We start from the raw sequence: 2,074 nt of genomic DNA, 5'->3' as shown, positions 1-2,074 counted from the left end.
CCAGACAGGCTCGGTTTTACCAAGTGTCTGGAGGGCAGCGAGCCCAGGTCTTGGCTTTGGGTCAGCCCAGAGGTGACCCATAAATGACTCGAGAGGAAAGAAGGAAAATGCCGAGTGAGAATGCCATGGACTAGGTCTGCGCGCTGGTCACAGTGTTGAGAGTAGCCTGGGTCCTGGATGCTATGACCCCAGCTCAGTGCTTCTTGCTGAGGACACGGAGTCAGGCCCTGCCTCGACCTTCCTCTTCCCATCAGGCTTACTTCTTCTGCAGCGCCTCTGCCTGCTCCCCCTCAGGGCCGGAGACTTGCTCAGCTACCTGTGGCTCTGGGACCGCAAGTGAGTCTGGGGTAGGGGTGGGCTGGGGGGTGTTCCGCATTCTTTCATGTGTCCACAGGCCTGGTCCTGGCTTCTGGGCCACTAGGGCCTAAAGACCAACCCAAGATGCCACTCGTCCCCCTGGCAGGACGCCGACGCTCCCCAGGTCACAATGACACTGCCACACCCCAGCACATCGTGAGCTCTCCGGGGCCAGTGGGCTTTGAGGATTCTCACAGCCAGGAACCCACAATGGGGGCCTCAGGTACAAGGGCCTTGGTCACCAGGGTGCCCTGAGGAAATGGGGGACCTCCAGCCAGAGTGAGGACAGGACACGGTGTGACTGCAGTCAGTGGGGAACGACGCAGACTGGGGTGAGGGGTGGAGTGGGGAGAGGCCCACCTCACCTGTGGGAGGGCAGCTTTAGCTCTGCCCACATGATTGCAAGGTCTGGTGTGGAGGGGGCTCCGCCCAGCCCTGAAACCCTCCAAACCCCTCTCCCCACAGGCTCCACCAGGAACTCCAACCCGAGGCCTCTCCTCTGGGCGGTCCTTCTGCTGCTGGCTGTTGCCCTGGTCCTCGGGGGCAGTGTCTTCATGGGCCTGAGCCAGGCCAAGGCCCAGAGGCTCCAGGAAGGCAACAGAGTGTGAATGGTTTAATAAACCATGGTTTCCAGGCTACCAATGGCAGGTGTGGAAAGCTCTTTGTGATGCGCAGGACGGAATTCTTTTAGAAGCTTGTTCCTTTCAGAACTGTGGCCTCTGTTAGAAATCCCATGTGGAGTGCAGTGTCTCCCAGGACTGAATTTGGGAGGCTCCGCCTCTTGGTGAGGGAGGGCGGCATTTCAAGCAGAGAACAGGGCAAGAGAAGGTAGAAGAAGGTGAATCATGGCAGAATCATGCCCTGCAAGAGCTGGGAATCGGGAACCTGGCAGGGCTAATGGCCTGTGAGGGCCTGTCACCTTCCCGCAGACGCGGAGTTCCGGCTAGGTGCCTTCAAAGCACGCTGCTCGGCTGCCATCATGGATAAGGGGAACTCGGAGTTCCAGGGCCCAAAAGAACTGAACCCGACTTGAAGGAGCTCCTCCCAGCCTCCCACTGAAGGATGTGGAGCCACTTTTCCAATCACCAGCCCCCTTTCCCCCCTCAACATCCCAGGACTAGTCCACGTAGGAATGGTAGGCACAGGATGAACAGCAGCAGCCTGTTGGCCCTGATGCTGCCTGCCACAGTGAGCACGGTCACCAGATATGTCAGTGCCAGTGCTGGCTGTGCTGTTGGCTTTTGTTTGCCCGTGGGTGACATGGCTTTATCTCTGACTTGGCAGCGAAGCCCTTCCCAGACTGACACAGAAATATTCCAGGCTGGGAACAAAGCAGAGGAGGGTGAAGAGTTAAGCCTCTGGTGGACAGAGAATAACCTGGCAGGGAAACCAGAACTTGGCTTCAGACACTCTTCTGGGCCTTTGCTGAGATGACCGGCACAAAGGGCACTGTACTGCTAAGGCCAGGCCCATGGCCTTGACACTGTGCAGGGCTTCCCTTGCTCAGGCCTACTCCATTTTTCTTGTCTTCAGGATACTGGTCAACTATAGGGACTCCAGAGTTACAACCTGGCTCTGTCTCTTACTAGCTGTGTGATACTGAGTACGGACTCTGTCTGGGCCTCACTTTCTACATCTGTAAAATGGGAATAATACCTATCCTCACAGGGGTGTTAAAAAGTTACTAGATAAGGATCCTTAGAATAGTACAGAAGTT

The 2,074-nt window shown here is 56.8% G+C and overlaps 1 protein-coding gene across 1 annotated transcript in view; it reads left to right on the top strand.

The window, feature by feature from the left end:
- Window positions 1–1,434, top strand: part of ZP1 (zona pellucida glycoprotein 1) — a 6,631-nt gene extending 5,197 nt beyond the window's left edge. Inside the window, exons 7-9 of the mRNA XM_023522888.1 lie at window positions 212–336; window positions 464–580; window positions 823–1,434. Of these exons, the coding sequence (XP_023378656.1) occupies window positions 212–336; window positions 464–580; window positions 823–965 (385 nt within the window). The 3' untranslated portion in view covers window positions 966–1,434. The remainder of the gene's footprint in view (window positions 1–211; window positions 337–463; window positions 581–822) is intronic.
- The last annotated feature ends 640 nt before the right edge of the window (window positions 1,435–2,074 follow it).

The sequence above is a fragment of the Pteropus vampyrus genome, unplaced genomic scaffold (genome assembly GCF_000151845.1).
Source record: "Pteropus vampyrus isolate Shadow unplaced genomic scaffold, Pvam_2.0 Scaffold360, whole genome shotgun sequence".
Taxonomy (NCBI): domain Eukaryota; kingdom Metazoa; phylum Chordata; class Mammalia; order Chiroptera; family Pteropodidae; genus Pteropus; species Pteropus vampyrus.
The sequence above is the reverse complement of the archived record's forward strand: the minus strand, read 5'-3'. Positions and strand labels throughout refer to the sequence as shown.